Raw genomic sequence first — 18,096 nt, forward strand, 5'->3', positions numbered from 1 at the left:
GCGCTGCGGTCACATCGATCGGTCGAAGGAAAGCAAGCATCGGCGACGATTCGTGTTCTCGTGGAAGCAAACCTACGAGGCTGCGACCCTGCGTGGAAGGAAGCCAGGATGGGCGAGTCAATGGGCCACTCTGCTTCATTGGCCGACGGTTCGTATGCTGCTATGGGCCTTGACACTATCGATTTGGGGGCCCTCAGTTTTTGGAGGCCCTGTGCAGCTGCTCACCCTGCACATGGCCTTCAACGGGCCTGCGGCGGAGCAGATGTGGAGTGTGGGAAGGGCATTAGAATGGTTAAAAGTAACTCCCTTCTACTTCTCTCCCTGTGTTTCTCGGTAAAAATTGGACACGTGTTGATCAGCGCTCGCCCTGGCGGTTTTGCAAAAAACCCCTTACTCTTTATTGAAATTACAGAATAGTCCAACTCATCCAATCATAACAGTAAAGATGCTATATTATTTTGCATATAGATCCTCTCTGTAAAATTTATTTCATTGTGAAGAAGAGAAAATCGAGAATTCTTACCGTTTTTAAAAAAAACCGCCCGCACATCGTTTTGCGGAAACCCCTCCTCCATTCCAAACCCTACCACCTCTCTCTATCTCTCTCTCTCTCTCTCTCCTCTCCCTGCCGCCGCCGCCGCTCTCCTTGCTCGCTCGCGCTCGCGCCTCCGCCGCCGCATCGTCTCCCCCGCCGCCTCACCCAGCTCGGCCCCCAGCCTCCGCCTCCCCGTCCCTCGCCTCCCCCTCCCACCTCTACCAGCACGCGGCCCTAGCTCGGCTGCAGGGCCTCCCGCGCTAGATCTCGCAAGGGCGTGCTCGGCGCGGCAGCCGGTGACCCCCCGGCGTGGAGGCCCTGGCCGGGCTCGGGCACGGCACTGAAGGCCTCGGCAAGCTCGGCCCACCAGATCTCGCGCGGGCGGGGGCAGGAGCTATTGTGGCATGGCTGGCGGTTGCGAGAGAGAGACGTGCGCCTGGATCCCCTGCTGCGACGCATCTGCCTCTACCGGCCGAGTCTCAGCTCGTGCTCCTCCGTCTCCACCTGCGCCGGTCCCGGCCTCTGCTCCTGTGGCGGCGCGTCTCCCCTGCCGCCACCGCGGCGGCTCCGCCTGGACGATCTCCGCCTCCGCCGCCACCGTGGGAGAGATCCAGCTCCGCGTGCATGAGCTCCACCGCCTTCGCCCCGAGCACGCGAGCAGACGCCAGGACTGCACCACTTCCTGCAGCACGGCTAGCGTGGCCGCGTGACGCGCCACGGACCGCAGCACGCGCATCGCCTGCTCGCTGGCGGCATCCGACACCCGCCGTGCTGTTGTTCGCTAGGGGCGTGCGGAAGATGGAGAGGGCATTGCCGGCAACGACGATGCGGGAGATGCTACCCAGGTTCCTCTCCGTATCCTCTCTCCTCATCTTCCCCGCCTCCTCTAATCTCTCCTCTATTCTATGTAGCTCTCTTTGAACATGAAAAGTCGTTGTTTTATATTGTTGGATCTTATTTGTTTAGCATTGTCTCATTATCAGAAGATGATGCAATACGCTTAGCTCTGGTTGTGTGGGTTGGTTAATTTGAGAGAAGTATCATCAGTTGCCATTGTTCTGATGCGCAGAACATCATCAACTACCACCTACAAGGCCACACAAACGGTCCTCCATCAGCTCTACGAGATGAACCCGCCGTCCTACACTTGGCTCTACAAGTGAGCAAACAACCATCCTCTTCAGTCTGTATTCTTACCTGCATTTGAATATTTGTTCGACTGCCTTTTGGAATTAACACTACTCCTTTTGTCAGCTACGTCTCATTAGGTTGGACCATTAGATGGCGATTATTTCCTTCGCCTGCTCGCAATGGTATTATTAATTTACTGTCCATCTCCTTCGCTTCTGCTTGTTCTGACAAAACTGACAAAAAAATATGAGTGTTTCAGCATTGTGCTACGGTTCATTTCTTTGGCTTGGTTCGTATCTGACAGGAGAGGCAGGACTTGGCTTAGTAAGTGATGATCACACACCTTCACCTATACGGCAAATGGATCAAGGTAGTAATTCAGATATCAGTTCATCAGCTAAGTCTGAAAGAAATACAAATTTAGGGCACAAATTAAACTTACCTCTCTGTTTTGTGCCTGGGTGAACTGATCAGTTCATCGGCAAAATAGGTGTTTCTTTTTCTTTTTGAAAACCTGGATTTTTGTCTTGTGCCTAGATTTTGAAATGAAGTTACCCTGCTCTCCGCCGCCTAGATTTTATAAAATGGCTGGCCGTGATCTAATATTCCCCCTAATTTAGTGTATTCATGAGTTAAATGAGAATATCAGTCATCATATTGAGATCATTTGTTGTTATGTTTGAATAACTAGGCCATGCCTTTTGGCATCTTGTTTGCTTGTAGAACTATTTTGCTTCAGCAATGTGTAGTCTGATCTTCAATGAACCAAACCAAAATTGTGAGTGCATTGCTGGACCTCTCACTTTTATGGTTCTCAGTTGTCAAACCAATTCGGATTCCATAATGTTGTAGTGAACCAAATATTGACCAATCATGATTGATGATCAGCTTTCCTGTAATGTGTTGGAGGCCAGCTCCATAGACCCTATTTCATTTCAGTGTCGGGTCAATCAAACAGGCCAAGAAAATAGGATAACCTCAGTTTGGTGCTGGGAATCAAATAGGGTCTGCAGAGCATGGTTTGCACTAATCAAAGTTTTGTTGGATAGCTGACTTGTAGGACAAATATTCTACATGTTCAGGTTATAGCAGTAACAGGTGCTAATTTAGAATTCAGTTTGGCTGTCATAATATTTCTAAATTCTGATGGCCTCCTAGATTGTGCACTATATTTATGGGAAGTATGTTGTGTTTCATAGAAAGAATCAGTTTTAATCTCAATTTCAGCTTCTATTCATGGGTACAATCGGAGGTTTTATTAATTTTGATGAATTTTGACATTTACAAAGTTGAAGAGGATCAAAATACCTTAATCCAGTAATATCTCAAAAACTTTGGTAGAACAGTTTAGTAATTATAGCCATTTTGCATATTTTCTTTTTTCCCTACCATACCAAGTAAATAACGTTTAACTTAAAGAAGACATATTTATTGTAGCGAAACTCATATCTGTACTTCTAGATCCCGTTCATTCCCTAGCCAGAAAGTTGCTAAGAAGCTATTTACTGGTGAAGAAACTGCAGATGGCAGTGGTGGCAGTGACAGTGGTGCAGCCACCTCTGATCAGAAACAGGTACTTGGCTACTTTCATCAAGCTCCTGCATGTGATATTTTTATGAGAAGTAAAATCAAAACAAGCACATGACTCCAGTCCTACTTTGAGAGTAAACAGCGAAGTGATTATTTTTTTGCAAAGAGTAGAAGAACTAAGTAGCATATGAAATGTACTCTGAAGATGGGAGAAAATACGAGCATTGGCTCCATGATTCAACTCAAGTTCAGATCTTAACCTAACGTCAACTTCACCTCGCTAGGTCCACTCCTCAATATTCTTGTCATAGGTACCACAATCATGCTATCCTAGATGGACCTGAATAGAGTAGATAGCATTACAGCCTAAGATGATTGCTTGCCCGTTATTAGCTTGCTTGTGCAAGCACAACCATGTATTGACTAAACATTGGGAGCTGACTACATGTGATATCTTTCAATTGAACAAAATGAGATCGACAAGGTATATAACCACATAAACTCGGCTGATCAAAGTGGCCAAGCTAGATAACTTAAACAAAATGCAGTAAGAAGACACAGAAGACAGAGAAACAATCGAGTGTTACTATTTTGTTGGTCTTTTTTAGTTTGCAACCTTCCATCCTGTTTTTAGAAACCATTCAAGTAACAAATCAATTGGAAGTTGTTGCTACATCTCCATGACACATGCTAGACATTAAATTATTATCCTTTTGCAGTCCAAGTAAGGATGCATGACTATTGCAGCTCATGTTGATTTTGTCTCTACCAGTTGCGGCCAGCTTTTGTTTGGTCTTCATCTCCGGCAACAAAAGTCCGATGCATGGGATCTGGAGTCTGCATCGACCTCCACGCTGCAATTGTGGCATAGTGATTAGCTACCAGCTAGGTTGTTTGGTAGCTATGCATATGGATGTAGATTTATAGTGGCCGTATGTGCTGCAATTTGGTGTTTGGATGTACTGTGGTGTTGATGATTGAGATGCCGGGCAGACACCTGATGGATAGGTGATGCGGAGGAGTTGCAATTCAGCGGCGGAGCCAGGGGGTGCTGGGGGGGGGGGGGGCTCTAGCCCCCCTACTGGCCGGCAGCCCATGGAGTTTCTGTGCACTATCATCTTATCTTCCATGCAAATAACAGTGGTTAGCCTCTTTAAATGTTATATCAAGGTTGCTCAGCCTCCCCTAGCAGTTCAGCCTGGCTCCGCCACTAGTTGCAAACTATGATTTACAACTCATCGGTACTGTGATGTTGATGATTGAGATGCCGGGCAGATACCTGATGGATAGGTGATATCGGATGTGTTGTAATATTTATTATTGAGATGCTGGACAAACACCTAATGGCTAGGATAGTGATGTGCTGTGGTACTTATGATTCAAATGCTAGATAGACAAACATGATGGCGATGTGCTTGTTACAAGATTTAGTGGTTTCTTATTGAATTCATGTTCAATTCTCAGTTTTTATTGCTTTATGATTACTTATATTTGATTGTTCAAATGGTAGGGCGCGCATCGCGCGCCGAATGTTCTAGTTCGATGTATTAGACTTTCTATCCCTAGCATTCCGGGTTGTTTTTTCTTTGGGAGGCCACACGTCCGAACTCCCGCACCCAGAGCCATATTATTTATATCTTATATTCTATATATTTTTTTCTCTCCATCACCAGCAATATCTTTTATATTTGTTGTAGGTAACATATTACTCAAAGGATAGAGTAGAAAGAAGAATCCTCTACATTTGAGTAAGAGAGAGGTGTGTTTTGGCGATCACCAAAAACAATTTTGTATTGACAATGGAATTAGTAATCTGATGAAGCACCTCCTATTGCAAAAGAATAAAATTTTTGGTATCAAGGAGAGGGATGAACAATCTGTTGAAGATGCTCTTAGGCTTAGGCATGTGCATAAGATTTGAAAAGATCTACCTCTCTGAAGCCAACGTGATGCCTTTTTTTAGAGCAGATCACAAGAGTTTATTAATTCGCAGGGTTACAATTAGTCTGAACTACTTCCGCAAGTCTTGTCAGAAAGCAGTCTGACCAGAACAACTCAGGGTTCAACTCCGAAGGCAGACTCGCACAGACATGAGCCGCCTCGTTGCCTTCCCTATTTACATGCATAATCTTAAAACATCTGAAAACCCTACATAACTCTTGGATCTCTTGCCAAATGCTAGCAATCATGCTATGACGACCATCATTAGATCGCAGCAATTTAATGTAACACTCTAGGTGTTAATCACCTGTAGTTAAGATTAATCACAGACTTAACATGATCATTAGTATTAAAACCTGCATGAGCAAAACCACTGGATAAATTTTTACTAGCAATTTAACCGAAGAGATGAGAAAATTTCTTTCAAAATGACTTCTAACAAAAGTTCGAGCTATTTTTTAAATCAAATTATATTAAAATTCAAGAACATGGACATAAGTGTGTTTTAGCTAAAAATATAGTTGTGGATGCCAAATGGATCAATTTTGATAATTGGAAAACTTTTCAAAACAAATCAAATAGACTCAATCTCAATTTATCGTTGGAAATCATTGTGAACCCGGAATCTCCGGGTATTTATCCGGATAATCCGGAAATTCCCGGATACTCCGGATTGGCATTCATCTTTATCCTCAACCGACCTGCCACTTTTCTCTTACTCGGCCCTTTCTTCTCCTCTTTCAGACAGAGCAAGCAGAGTCGAGCAGAGTTGCTTCCGCCGGCAACCCGACCGCCTCCGGCCACCATCCTTCGATTCCTCTCGCGAAAGCCTCCTCAACCTCGTCCCGCACCTCTGCAGCCTCTCCCTGAGCTCGACCATGCCCTACCTCGGCCGGAATCCCTAGCCCTACCGCCGGCTCCATTAGAGCACGACCCGAGCTCCACCCCCTCCCGTCGATCCGCTTCTCCAGCCATCCTCCGTTCAAATCGACCCCCCAAAATGGGTTCGTGGTGGGCACCTCATCCTCCTCGACCTCTTCCCCGCCGCCTTCCCTCACCAGAGCGCCACCGCCGCCGCTAGCCACTGCCGCCGTCTCTACTGTATCGCCGGCGAGCCACTCCGGCCATCCCCGAGCCCAACCAAGACCCCCAAAAGGTTGCTCTCGTCGCCCTCTTGCTCCTCCCCCTCTTCTCCCTCCCCTCTGGTGACCACCGCCACCGGAATCCGGCTGGCCAGCCGGCCCGTGCCGCCCTCCCCTGTTCTATCCCCTATTTTTTCCCCAAATCCGGAACTGTTGGTTTTGAACGCGGAGGTTCTGGTTTTGAGTTAATTTCCAGTTTTAGTTTCTTGTAAAATTCATAGCAAATAGTAGAAAAATGGTAAAAATGCCAAACTAGTTTTGTTAGATTCATATTTTTATGCTCTGTAAGATAGAGTCATGAAATGTGTTATTTGATAATGTTTTCTGTGCAGTGGAGTCATAATATGATGTGTGTTAGTAGAGAATTTTTGCTGTAAAAATAGAAATATACGTTAGTTTTTTTATGATAGTCTGTCTTATCTTTTTCATAACTGCAGTTTTATTGCTAGAATAAATGTGAGATTTTTATGCCATGTTACTCAAGAGATAGTTGATGCCTGGTAAAATTTTAGGATTTTACGCTTGATAGTTTACGAGCTATGGAAATAATAAAAGTTATGTGTTGCTTTGTGCCCATTCTAAACCGACATGGAAGATGGCATTGTTTAGCTCGTTTCGGATTTGAATTATGCTTTGACAATAATAAGAAAATTGTAGGTAACTTTATAGGCTTGTCGAAAAGTTTAGGAACCCGGATACTCCGGAATTGTATCCGGATATTCCAGGCATGCTATTCCGGATACTCCGGATTTTGTGTCCGGGTATTCCGATTTGGAACCTAGAGTCTCCGGGTTATCTCAAATTAAACTAGAGGGCTCTATGAGTCAGTTAAATGAAGCCTTTAGTACTCTCTGTAGCGAAAATGGCCTCTCATGCCATATTTCAATATAATGTTTTGGCGATTGATGACACACGCAACACTTGAACTAATGTGTTTGCTTAGATGATATACTCAGGCTTTTAGGTTCAAGTGATGACAAAGAGAAGAGAGGCGAAGCTAGGCCCGAAGGGCCGCCCCTACACACGTCGGTGCATTGACTTGAGCACGTCTGGGAGTTTTAGTATCACCGGTTAAACCGACGTAAGGCAAAATGTACTCATCGGTGCAATGACAGAGATGGCCTGCGGGCTAGGGTTTGGCACCGGATGAACCGACGATAGGAAGTTTGAATACGTCGGTGCAATGGCAGAAGCAGACCAAGAAAAATGCATACATCGGATGAACCGATGATGCACCAGTTAATGGCGTCGGTGCAGTTGTCCAGAGAGTTTGTTTTTCAAGGATCAGAGGACAGTTGCACTCACCGGTTAAACCGACGCTAATATTACATACACCGGTCGATTGCGTCGGTTGATTGCCCGTACACGTAACGGCTAGTTTTCAGTGGGCAGTTCAGTATCACCGGTTAAACCGACGATGGCGATTTGGGGAGCATCGGATTAACCGGTGTTAAGCACATTTCTGGCAGCTTTTCTCCAACGGCTATATTTGCTTGTGCTGCCTATATATACCCCCAAGGCCGCACCATTTGAGTGTGCTGGAGTTCAAAGAAGTATACTAGAGCTAAAGATCATCTCCAACCACCATAGAGCTTCATTGTACATCATATAGGCTTAAGCACACTTGTTAGAGTGCTTAGTGCTTGATTAGGGATTAGTTCTTGCGAGAGCTCCCTTGAGAGAAGTCTTGCTGCGGCAAGCAAACACTTGTACTCGTCGTGTGACCCTCCGACTTGGTGTGGAGTGGCAACGACACTTTGTGCGGGGAAGGAGGCCCCTACTTGGTGTTAAAGCTCCAAGATAGTGAAGACGGTGCCGTGGTGACGCTTCGAGATAGACGGTGGCGGTGACCTCGTCTTTGTGACTTGGTGTCACTTAGCCTTTGCTTGTCGGGAGCCTTGGAGGCGTGGCAAGACGGTGATCAAGCGAAGAGACTCGGTATCACACTTGTTCTTTGTGAGCAAGTGGCCGTGGACGTAGGGAGGGACTTTGGTGTCCTAACCGAACCACGTTAAATCGTGTGTCTTGGTGTCTTCACGGGAGTTTGCATATCCTCTCCCTTACCGCTTTACTTACCGCATTACGTTTCCGCATTTACTCTTTCTTGCTTACCTTTACTTTCCTAGTTAGTTTGATTAGGATTGACTATAGGTTGCAAGTCTTTTGGGGTAAGTAGAGGGTAGCATAGATAAACCTTAGTCATAACTAGCATGTGTAGGACGTGTTAGGTTTATCTTATGCAATTAGATTGAGCCCTAGGATAGAAAAGCGATTAGCGACCCTATTCACCCCCCTCCCCCTCTAGGGTCGGACACCCCGGTGATCCTTACACTCTCTTTTGCTTTTGTATACATGCCTAGCCTTCCTAAACAAGTTTAGTAGTTTTTGTTTAAAGGGTTTAGAGACCGGACGGGGAATGATGATGAGATGTAGGGTATGGCAGCAGGACAGGGTTCCTGAGTGACCTAGCCCCGTCTGTGTCGGTTAAGGACCGTTCGTTGTCTGGCCCTGCTGATCGAGTTTGAACTGTACTAACCGCATAATGGGAGTAGGAGGTTGTTGAAACCGGTAAGCCTAATACTGCCTCACTTCGAAAGTACATAATTTCGTCACCACCCCTTAGGGTAGTCGAGTGGCCGCGGAGAATTGGGATGCATATGTTTACTTTTGGTTGTCTCTTGTAGGGCTCGGCTCACTATATGTAGGTGGGGCGGTTCTGTAGTTCGAGGCGGGGAGGGAAATGGTTGGCTCGTATAGTCCGACGGGGCAAATACGTGCCGTGTTGGTTAGGTCCACCTTGAAAGGTTAAATCGGATCAATTCGCCGTCAGTCGCTCTCGGATATGAGCACCTTGATCGCAGCACCGCATCGTAGTAATGAAATGGAACATGAATGAAATATGGAAATGATTATTCTGAATTAATATTCAATATTTACCATGTTTGCTTTAGTTATGCAAATCATAGTTGATGAATTATCTATATAGAATCTTGAGCTAAAATATTGAAAATAAGGATCCACTGTTAGTTGCTTTTTGGCAAAACAAACCCACCAGCCAAAAGCCTTACATGTCTAGATAATGGGCTAAGTATACCCATAGTCGGGTAAGTCTTGCTGAGTATTAGTTGCTCAGGTTTGTGGTTTACCCTATTTCAGGTATAGAAGCTAACTAGGATTAACATCGGTGGGCTCGATGTGACGTCCTTTTGTTTTTGTAGTTGTTGTTTTGTTTAAAATTTCTTTCTCTTAGGGTATATTCTCTTCCGCTGCTGTCATTTATTCTATTGTATGTAAATTCTAAATTTAAGCTATTTTGTAAATATTTATGTTGATATTTATTTTGTAAAGTTGTATCATGCTGGTACCGTCTGCACTCGCCGTTATGCGAGACTACTGGTGATGTTTTAATCGGCCTGTGGGTTAGAAACAACCTGCCAAGTTACACTTAATTAAGGTAATGCGCCTGATGCGTTCAAATGATGGCGGTTACACTTAATTAAGCCGTTTAACTTGGTGGTTCTGTCACAGCTGGTATCAGAGCTAAAATGCACCAGGAAGGGTACTAGCGTGATTATTTTGGTGATTTCAAAACTAAAAGTGAGCTTTAGAAAACTACGTTTCTTTGTGCTTAAGGGATTAAGAGAGATTAGTTCGTAAGCCCTATATAGGGTAGGTTATGTCAAGTGGCAGTGTATCTAGTATCAACTAAATTCTAGCTATTTATTAGTCATGAATATACATATTGTGATTTTTCTGCACGTACACTAACCCCGTTTACGCAGGAATAATTCGTAGCAAACAGCTAGTATATATATAGGGAGAGTCCGTATTATGCCACCGAATGATCTTCGTATATTGCCATAGTTTGATTGGCAAAAATTTATCTTTGTTAGGACGTATAGGTCATGCATGCATCGCATCATCTTATTGAATTTTTATGTTTTTGGTTTCATTAGCACTTTGGTATAATCGTTTTCACCTTGTGCACGTCTCACAAATTCATAGAGTTGGCACTAATAGCATGTGGCCAATTCTCACCACCAAGATCATTTTCTCGCAACAACTAAACAATTAGAAAGTTGTAATTTGTAGTTCGGGGTGGTAGATAAATTTTAGAGTTTTTCGGTGAGTAGAATTCAGGTTATGGTTAATACTTTTGAGCCGAGTTTTCTAAAACTTAAAGTGCACAACAGTTGTTAAGTTTTTAAAAAATTGACATGTTTGAGTTCGGAATCTATTCAAATAATGGGTACCCGGAGATTCCGGATATATGTCCGGATAATCCGGATGTTGTTATTCCTGACTGCAACTCGGACTCTCCGAAACTCTGTAGAGACACTATCAAAATATCATTTTGGAATAGTATTTGAGGATCTCATGGATTTGTATAGGTTCTTTTGAGTACTGGTTCTAAATCAAACTCTACAATTTATCCTTGTCTCTAGGCCCTTCATTTTCATGCTCAAAGATAATTCATTTCGGCCATCCTTGAAGACTAAAAGTATCCTGTTATTCCTTCCACAATTTGTATTCGTTGATTTCTAATCGTCTTGATTCATATGCCTAAGATGGATCCGCTTGCATTCTTGCTCAAATAAATATAAGTAAATTAAAAACTTGATCACATTCATCGTTGTCATTATGCATCATTATAGTCATCATGCATGAGTAAGATCGCACGTTTGTTGCATGGCAACCGCACAATTGCATTACATCACATTGCATTGGGCCATGTAAGGTTAGGAAAACATTAGTGGTAGTTTGACTGACTATATATATATGGCTTTTGAACATGTTTTCTTGCTGCTTTCTGCTTATTTAATCTCTTTCGATCCATTTGTGTTATTCGCGGTGTTATTATTGGTTTTTATGTGGTGAAGATTTGCCCCACGATCTCTAGTGCCGCGACGGGACCTAGGGCTTCACGTGTGCGGCCGCCACGCGATTGTGCCACTGGGTGCGTGCTGGTGCTTGAGTACGTGTGGGTGAAACTACATCGCCAATTATTTTTGTGCAGGCTTTGGAATCATTTTTCTCTGCTTTTGTTCTTTAAGGGGGTAGGCCCTTAGAGGAGTAAGAATGCGAGTGGGGTGTTTTACGTTGGAGTTTATGGGGGTTTACTAACTTGCATAGTAACATAGTCGTCTTGCATCATGCAACTTGATTAGTAGACAACTTGAGCAAGAATGTCCTTGAGCGGAAAACCCAACTTGATGTCTTTTCTGTCTAGAAAAACTCACCTTGATGTCTTTTCTATCTAGATTCACAACCCAATTAAGGATTTGATTTTTCCAGGACTTAGAACCTCTCTTCTCTGCAAAATCCTACTATGTGCTGGTACTTTGATGGTGAATGTGTCCACCGGCCTCTTTTCAGCCGACTTTGATAGTGATTGTGCCCACATATATTATCCACAGTTATTCGCTGCAAAAGTTGAAGCCCTGGAGCTTTTTAGTGTGGAAAAACAATTGATTAGTTCACACAGTGATGTGATTAATCTCCAATTAGATAATGACAGTCTGGTTGCTATGAAACTTATGTCTCCTAGAACCATGTCGAGCAAGGAATTAGCAAATCAGCTGGCAATGTTTATACCAACATTAAAATCAGCTGGCAATGATTAGTCTAGAGACTAGCACCTTAGAGAACTAGACCTTTGAATTCACAAAGTGTAGAGTACGTACTTAAGAGTTCCAAGAAATGCCTTCATTGTGAATAACAATTTCCTAAAGTCTACCTATAGAATCTGTTAGTAGTCTAGACGTCGCTAACCCTTTCTCCGCTTAAAACTCGGGACGAGATTTCTTTAAGGGGGTAGGATTGTAACACCCCAGGTGTTAATCACCTATAGTTAATATTAATCACAGACTTAACATGATCATTAGTATTAAAACCTGCATGAGCAAAACCACTGGATAAATTTTTGCTAGCAATTTAACCGAAGAGACCAGAAAATTTCTTTCAAAATGACTTCTAACAAAAGTTCGAGCTATTTTTGAAATCAAATTATATTAAAATTCAAGAACATGGAAATAAGTGTGTTTTAGCTAAAAATATAGTTGTGGATGCCAAATGGCTCAATTTTGATAATTGAAACAGTTTTCAAAACAAATCAAATCGACTCAATCTCAATTTATCGTTGGAAATCATTGTGAACCCGGAATCTCCGGGTATTTATCCGGATAATTCAGAAATTCCCGGATACTCCGGATTGGCATTCATCTTTATCCTCAACCGACCTGCCGCTTTTCTCTTACTCGGCCCTTTCTTCTCCTCTTTCAGACAGAGCAAGCAGAGTCGAGCAGAGTTGCTTCTGCCGGCAACCCGACCGTCTCCGGCCACCATCCATCGATTCCTCTCACGAAAGCCTCCTCAACCTCGTCCCTCACCTCTACAGCCTCTCCCTAAGCTCGACCATGCCCTACCCCGGCCGGAATCACTAGCCCTACCGTCGGCTCAATTAGAGCACGACCCGAGCTCTATCCCCTCTCGTCGATCCGCTTCTCTGGCCATCCTCCATTCAAATCGACCCCCAAAATGGGTTCGTGGTGGGCTCCTCATCCTCCTCGACCTCTTTCCCGCCGCCCTTCCTCACCGGAGCGCCACCGCCGCCGCTAGCCACTGCCGCCGCCGCTACAGTATCACCGGCGAGCCACTCCGGCCATCCCCGAGCCCAACCAAGACCCCCAGAAGGTTGCTCTCGTCGCCCCCTTGCTCCTCCCCCTCTTCTCCCTCGCCTCTGGTGACTGCCGCCACCGGAATCTGGCCGGCCAGCGCCGCCCTCCCCTATTCTGTCCCCTGTTTTTGCCCCAAATCCGGAACTGCTGGTTTTGAACCCGGAGGTTCCGGTTTTGAGTTAATTTCCAGTTTTAGTTTCTTGTAAAATTCATAGTAAATAGTAGAAAAATTGTAAAATTGCCAAATTAGTTCTATTAGATTCATATTTTTATGCTCTGCAAGATAGAGTCATGAAATGTGTTGTTTGATAATGTTTTCTGTGCAGTGGAGTCATAATATGATGTGTGTTAGTAGAGAATTTTTGCTTTAAAAATAGAAATATATAGGTTAGTTTTTTTATGATAGTCTGTCTTATCTTTTTCATAACTGCAGTTTTAGTGCTAGAATAAATGTGAGATTTTTATGCCATGTTACTCAAGAGATAGTTGATGCCTGGTAAAATTTTAGGATTTTAGGCTTGATAGTTTACGAGCTATGGAAATAATAAAAGCTATGTGTTGCTTTGCGCCCATTCTAAACCGACATGGAAGATGGCATTGTTTAGCTCGTTTAGGGTTTGAATCATGCTTTGACAATAATAAGAAAATTGTAGGTAACTTTATAGGCTTGTCGAAAAGTTTAGGAACCCGGATACTCCAGAATTGTATCCGGATATTCCGGGCATGCTATTTCGGATACTCCGGATTTTGTGTCCGGGTATTCCGATTTGGAACCGAGAGTCTCCGGGTTATCTCAAATTAAACTAGAGGGTTCTATGAGTCAGTTAAATGAAGTCCTTTAGTACTCTCTTTTGCTTTTGTATACATGCCTAGCCTTCCTAAACGAGTTTAGTAGTTTTTGTTTAAAGGAAACACTTTAGGCTAAAAATAAATTGAATGAACTCTCCTAGTGCAGCGTTGACCCGCTTTCCTTTTAAGCTTGCTTTGTCTTTTTGATGCATCATCCTTGCATTTATACATCTGTGTTATTGCATTTCATTAGATACGCTAGATGTGCAAAATGTGGATGTGAAGCACGTGTTTACGGAACCGAACTGAACCACAAGACGTTGTTTGGAGGACTTGTCCTGAAGAGAGAAGAACCAGCTGGCACAACCGAAGACCCGGCCCAAGGTCGGAAGGGCCCAAGGCCTTGATAATATTAACACTAATTTAGTGTTATCCCAGGCAAGCCCGGTGCATAACCTACTATTTTAAATTATGAATTATTATATGGTTATTACTTGTGCATTACATTTTTAGAAATTGCCTGGAACCTTAGCTGCATGATCCCTAGGTTCCCTTGGTCTTATACTAGTATGTGTAGGTCGATAACACTGCTATGCTTAATAGGTATCGGTAGAAGTCGAGTGATTTTCTGTCACTCGCGAGTTATAGGATAGAAGTCAAGTAACTTCCTGTTACTCACGAGATATAGATGTCTTTATATTTCAATATATGAGATATGGAATGCAATATGGAATAAAGGAAAATGGAGACCGGACGGGGAATGATGATGAGATGTAGGATATGGCAGCAAGATAGGGTTCCTGAGTATCCTAGCCCCGTCTGTGTCGGTTAAGGACCATTCATTGTCTGGCCCTGCTGATCGAGTTTGAACTGTACTAACCGCATGCTGGGAGTAGAAGGTAGTCGAAACTGGTGAGCCTAGTACTGCCTCACTTCGAAAGTACAGAACTTCATCACCACCCCTTAGGGCAGTCGAGTGGCCGCGGAGAATTGGGATGCATATGTTTATTTTTGGTGGTCTCTGGTAGGGCTCGGCTGACTATATGTAGGTGGGGCGGTTCTGTAGTTCGAGGCAGGGTGGAGAATGGTTGGCTCGTATAGTCCGACGGGGCAAATATGTGCCGTGTTGGTTAGGTCCACCTTGCAAGGTTAAATCGGATCGATTCGCCGGCAGTCGCTCTCGGATATGAGCACCTTGATGTCTGCACGGCATCCTAGTAATGAAATGGAACATGAATGATATATGGAAATGATTATTCTGAATTAATATTCAATGTTTACCATGTTTGCTTTAGTTATGCAAATCATAGTTGATGAATTATCTATATAGAATCTTGAGTTAAACTATTGAAAATAAGGATCCACTGTTAGTTGCTTTTTTGGCAAAACAAAACCACCAGCCAAAAGTCTTGCATGTCTAGATAATGGGCTAAGTATACCCATAGTCGGGTAAGTCTTGCTGAGTATTAGTTGCTCAGGGTTTGTGGTTTACCCTATTTCAAGTATAGAAGCTAACCAGGATTAGCATCGGTGGGCTCGATGTGACGTCCTTCTGTTTTTGTAGTTGTCGTTTTGTTTTTTTGGTTCTCAATCAAATTTCTTTCTCTTAGGGTATATTCTCTTCCGCTGCTGTCATTTATTCTATTGTATGTAAATTCTAAATTTAAGCTGTTTTGTAAATATTTATATTGATATTTATTTTATAAAATTGTATCATGCTGGTACCGTCTGCGCTCGCCGTTATGCGAGACTACTAGTGATGTTTCGATCGGCTTGTGGGTTTGAAACATACTGTCAAGTTATACTTAATTAAGCTAATGCGTCTGATGTGCTCAAATAATGGTGGTTACACTTAATTAAGCCGTTTAATTTGCGGTTCTATCACATTTAACCAGGGAAAGATTATCAACCTCCAGGATAACATTTTCATGGCCTTGTTCTGCAACTAGCCTCAGGCCATCTCGTGCTGCCAGGGCTTCCCCTGTTAGAGCATCAGGAACATGCTCATATCTTCTTGCTGCCACCGACAGAAGTCAATCATCTAAATTTCTAATGACAACTCTACCTGCTCCTATCCTCGAGGGAGGTACGAAGGAAGCATCGGAGTTAACTTTCACCCACAGTTCTTGCGGACGCATCCACTTACCCGGCACCCTTGGCGATGGCTCTCCCTTAGAATCCAGGCAGACGAGTTCCTGGACCATGTCGGCAATATGTCTCACCGCAGCACCAGGATTCCAACTTGTTCTTCCATGCCGTCGTGCATTCTGCCCAGACCAAAGGGACCAGACGCCACAAATTATGAGAGCTTCCTCCTCCTGTGAGCACATATCCGCAGCCAACAAGTCCCTTGTCCATGTCACTGGATGAAGCGATGGTAGCTTGCACCCAGTGATCTCTCGTACAAGCTTCCCAGAACCGAATCGCGTAAGTGCATGATATCGCGATGTAGTATAAATCCTCACCCGATACTCCACACGTCTCACAATGATCTTTAGAAACATGTCTTCTTTTGAGTTCTTGCTTTGTTGGAAGAAAACCATGCATTGCCCTCCACCAAAAAACTCTGATTTTAGGCGGTATTTTGAGTCCCCACACTTTTTTCCACCAAAAACTTCCATCTGACGCCGCAACCGAGTTATCACTAACCTCAATCTTGTTGTCTTGCTCTTTCTTTAGCGCTCGGTAGCAGGATCGAACCAAGTAGACACCAATTCTTTCATAAGCACAGGCATCTAAATCTTCCTACAGCTTGACCCCCGGCCTAATTTTCAAAATTTCTGCTGCATCCCGATAGATGAAGGAGGACCGAACCAGTTGCTCATCCCAATCTCGAGTCCCTGGAATAAAAAGCTCCTCTACACGCTCAACCCGTGCCGAGTCCAACCTGACAGTTGGTTTAAAGGACTCAAGGCCTGTAATCCATTTGTCCTCCCAGATGTTGAGTCTATCCCCTAGACCAATCCTCTTGATCAGTCCCATTTCCAGGGCCTCACTCCCATACAGCATCGCTCTCCATGTTTCCGAGCTTCTCCTTTTCTTGGTCGTTGACATGAGCTGTTAGGATAATATTTACCTTTGATTACCCTTGCAAAAAGTGAGTCAGGGCGAGTCATGAGGCGCCATCCTTGTTTTCTTAGCATTGCTTTATTAAATAGAGCGTTTCACGTGCTCTAAGCCCGGCCTGCGCGCAGTTAGGAGGATTGGCCGCTATCTGCCATATCTCAAAATCTCATTCCTCCATCAGCTTTTGGCTGAGATAGCTTCTCCCATTTAAGCCAGTGGATCTTGTGATTATCAATGGAACTTCCCCACCAATAATTTGAAATATAAGTCCGCATTTTCTGACATATATTAGAAGGGATCTTGAAGCAGCTCATAGGATAAGTGGGTACTGACTGGGCATTTGATTTAATCAGCACCTCCCTTCCTGCACAGCTTAGGAAGTTCTCTCCCCACCCATTGACAAAATTTCAAATTCGATCATAACATAATTGAAAGTGCCATCCACAACTCGCCCAACTGATGTAGGCAAGCCTAGCTATTTCTCCCCCAAAGCTTCAGTGGATATTTGCAGCGCATCATGCACCTCCTACCTTTTCACACCATCACAGTTCTCACTGAAGAACACTGCTGATTTCTGTTTATTCACAAGTTGTCCTGTCCCTATGTTATACATACCGAGCGCAATCCTCTCCGCACCCCGTTTAGACGCTTGGGTAAAAATCAAGCAATCATCAGCAAAAAGGAGATGTGAAATCCATGGGGAATGTAAACTGACCCGAACTCCGCGTGAGATGTACTCTCACCTTGAGCATGCATGTCAGGCCTTCAGAGCAAAGCAGGAACAAATATGGGGAAATAGGGTCACCATGGCCGATTCCCCTTGTCGGCCTAAATGATGGTGAAAGGGCACCATTCACTCTCACTGAGAAAGTCACCAATTACAAACATTTCATCACCAGATTACACCAGCCTGGAGGGAAACCCAATGCCAACATGATGTCATGCATATATCTCCATCCCACGCGGTCATACGCTTTCATCATATCCAGCTTGATAGCACAAGATCCAGATTTTCCTTTTTTGTTCCTCAAGTAGTGAATACATTCATAAGAAATTAATACATTATTTGTGACAAGTCTCCTAGGAACAAAGGCACTTTGCTCCTCTGATATTATGTCATCCAGCTCCAACCAAAGTCTGTTCGCCAATGTTTTCGAGCAGATTTTGTAGATAACGTTGCACAAGGAGATCAACCTAAACTGAGATAGTTTGTGGATTTGCCACCTTCGGAATGAGCACCAAAACAGTTTTATTAATTTTCTCTGGCATCACTCCCCAATTCAAG

General features: G+C 43.9%; 1 protein-coding gene across 16 annotated transcripts; it reads left to right on the plus strand.

The window, feature by feature from the left end:
• The first annotated feature begins 672 nt into the window (after positions 1-672).
• On the plus strand, positions 673-4,653 carry LOC120679326. 16 transcript variants are annotated; one of them, XM_039960882.1, is made up of 7 exons: positions 673-1,380; positions 1,605-1,694; positions 1,790-1,848; positions 1,926-2,036; positions 3,181-3,235; positions 3,966-4,218; positions 4,411-4,653. In XM_039960882.1, exons 1-6 carry the CDS (start codon positions 1,160-1,162, stop codon positions 4,072-4,074), a joined length of 645 nt encoding a protein of 214 aa, XP_039816816.1. In that variant the 5' UTR covers positions 673-1,159; the 3' UTR covers positions 4,075-4,218; positions 4,411-4,653. The 16 variants fall into 16 exon arrangements, 15 of the variants coding, with proteins under 15 accessions (XP_039816816.1, XP_039816818.1, XP_039816820.1 ...); XM_039960884.1 differs by having other exon boundaries at positions 3,190-3,235; XM_039960886.1 differs by having other exon boundaries at positions 1,971-2,036.
• The last annotated feature ends 13,443 nt before the right edge of the window (positions 4,654-18,096 follow it).

This window comes from Panicum virgatum, chromosome 6N (assembly GCF_016808335.1).
Source record: "Panicum virgatum strain AP13 chromosome 6N, P.virgatum_v5, whole genome shotgun sequence".
Classification (NCBI taxonomy): domain Eukaryota; kingdom Viridiplantae; phylum Streptophyta; class Magnoliopsida; order Poales; family Poaceae; genus Panicum; species Panicum virgatum.